Below are 2,413 nucleotides of genomic sequence, written 5' to 3'. Positions count from 1 at the left end.
AAATGAATTCTTTCCGTCTTGTTGAGATACTGTAGACCAATTAGATCCTGCAATACAAAGCATCAATCACTATATTACTTGCTAATTTACAACTTACTCTTCTGTATATTTTGCTTTCAAACATTGAATAAGTTTTTACTGACTGATGCTCTTTGTAAAAACCAAACCACTATACAAGAGAAATAATAATAATTCATGTGATGATTACACAATTAAGAATTTAGAAATGTACCAATTATGGGATTTAGCTAATATTCCAATATGCCGATATTAACTAGCCAATACTGGCCGATACCAATACCAATCCAATATTTTCCTTCCTACCTTTTAGGCACTAATTTACACATGTACAATGTGACTTACATGTATACACTTCACAATTTAGTATCTTGACTAATTTTTAAGTAGTCCCAGTTATAGAATCATTTTGACATCTTTTCTAGCTCATAATGTCTTAATATTAATTAATTAACCCTTTATTCTCATGCTTATGACCATGTTTTGCTGTATCTGCAAGATGCATGCAAATAAACTGATAATCGATACTATAAAAACAGGCCAATAAGCTGATATCTGATATCCCAAATTGCCAATCCGATTATCGGTACATCTCTATTTATGATACCTCAGTTTCTTTTGGTTCCACCATCATGTCGTATTCAAACTTGACTAGTACAAAGTTACTAATATTGGAAAATCTTTCTTTATAAGATGGTTTGAACACCTGAGCATATACATACAAGCAGAGACCAAGAAAGAAGGAAAAAGCAATGATAACATAACTAACAACATGATGACATAATCCTCCCTCACTAGTTCTTGATTAATGTCAGATAAAAATTCACAATCAAGAGCATAAGATTCTTCATCATAAGGATCATGCCAGTACTGTGCTTGAACTAAGCTAAACCAAAAAGTGACACCATGTGTATTCATTAATATACTTGTCTTGTATGAATGATAAATATGTTCCCATTCCTAAGAATCTTCTAAACAAATGGCACAATATGCTACTGCTCCCTGGGCAAAACGGAAAACCATAAACCCCATTATGCTGTCCACCCAGTGATATCAAATTGTATATCTTTACAGAGCCACATCTCTGGACTAGTGCACGTCTATAATAAAACAAAATGTCACTATGTCAGTACATTACAGTATACAGTGGGTAATAGTACAATAGTGGTAATAGTAACTGAATAGAACAGTAGGGTGCCTTTTTTGAGGGCTGTAAATTTCGTGGATTTCGCAATTTGAACAATCGCGAAAATCAAATTATTACAATACAATATGGCAGACGACATAAATTTGTGAAAATTAAATTCGCAAAATAGATTTTTAGGCAAGTTCGCGAAATTTACAGCCCTCAATAAAAGGTGCCCTACGGTATGTGTACTTGGCTTTTGGAACAACTTTTAAAATTTATAAAATATTAGTGCTGAAACGAATAGTGAGATATTCGAATATTCGTTCGTTTATAATTTTTATAGCAATATTCGAATAGTTTTTTTTGCTATTCGAATAAAATTATTAATGATTATTGCAATAATTAATAGCCACGCCCACTGCATGCTGCCTGTACAGCTGCTTTCTTCGAGGCTTTCTTTGGCTTTCTTAGCCAATTTCTTGGTTACCAACTTGCTAAATACTGATGCTATAGCCATGGAAGTGGTTCTCAATCTCTAAAAAGCCCTGTTTGGGTTTATTTTGATAAGATTAACACCAAAAAGGTAGTTTTTAATCATTCGGCAATAATAGTTAAAATATTCGAATATTCATTCGTTTAGCATGCCAATAATTTGAATAGTGAAAAATACTATTCATTTCATCACTATAAAATATCCAATTTTGATCGCAATCAGCTCAAACTTTCTACACAATATAAGTACATGTATATGCATCAGGAAAAATTATAAAAATAAAAAATTGTCTTCTTTTCATTTTTGGCGAAATTTAGCCAAAAAACCCTGTACTATAGTACAGGGACTTTAGTCCAATTTTGAAGCAACTTTAAAAGGTTGTAAAAACGTTCTGCACAATATAAGTACATGTACACTATCATAATACATTTAAAATGGAGAAATCTCTCCTTTTAATTTTTACAAAATTTGGCAGACAATACTTACAGGAATTGTGATCCCTGGGAGAAACCCATTGCATTAAAACCATTAGCTAACATCTCATCTGATGATAGTAAATCACAAGCTAGTTCAACCTGTTTATTAGAATCAAGAAAGAAACTGTTGTATGAATCCTAACAATAGAAAGATGAGGAGAAGATATTGCTGGTGTGACCATAGACCCTTTATTTACCTCTGTAGGAGTCTTTCCAAAAGCAACCATTTTGATATATATGCCTGGTATAAGACGTTCCAGGACAACTTTAAACTGATAAGCACCATACTCATAGCAA

General features: G+C 32.4%; 1 protein-coding gene across 1 annotated transcript; it reads right to left on the bottom strand.

The window, feature by feature from the left end:
• Positions 1-5: 5 nt before the first annotated feature.
• LOC100640265 (palmitoyl-protein thioesterase 1-like) lies at positions 6-2,406 on the bottom strand (the record flags this gene model as incomplete). Its single annotated transcript, XM_020005664.1, has 7 exons — positions 2,314-2,406; positions 2,127-2,254; positions 945-1,118; positions 814-904; positions 626-724; positions 98-169; positions 6-47 (listed from the first exon to the last, which is right to left on the bottom strand). Coding segments are annotated over exons 1-7 (636 nt in total), but the record flags the coding sequence as incomplete, so codon positions are not given.
• Between the last annotated feature and the right edge of the window lie 7 nt (positions 2,407-2,413).

This window comes from Amphimedon queenslandica, unplaced genomic scaffold (assembly GCF_000090795.2).
Source record: "Amphimedon queenslandica unplaced genomic scaffold, v1.1 AMPQUscaffold_11130, whole genome shotgun sequence".
In the NCBI taxonomy this organism is placed as follows: Eukaryota; Metazoa; Porifera; class Demospongiae; order Haplosclerida; family Niphatidae; genus Amphimedon; species Amphimedon queenslandica.
Note: the sequence above shows the minus strand (reverse complement) of the source record. Positions and strands in the feature narration are given on the sequence as shown.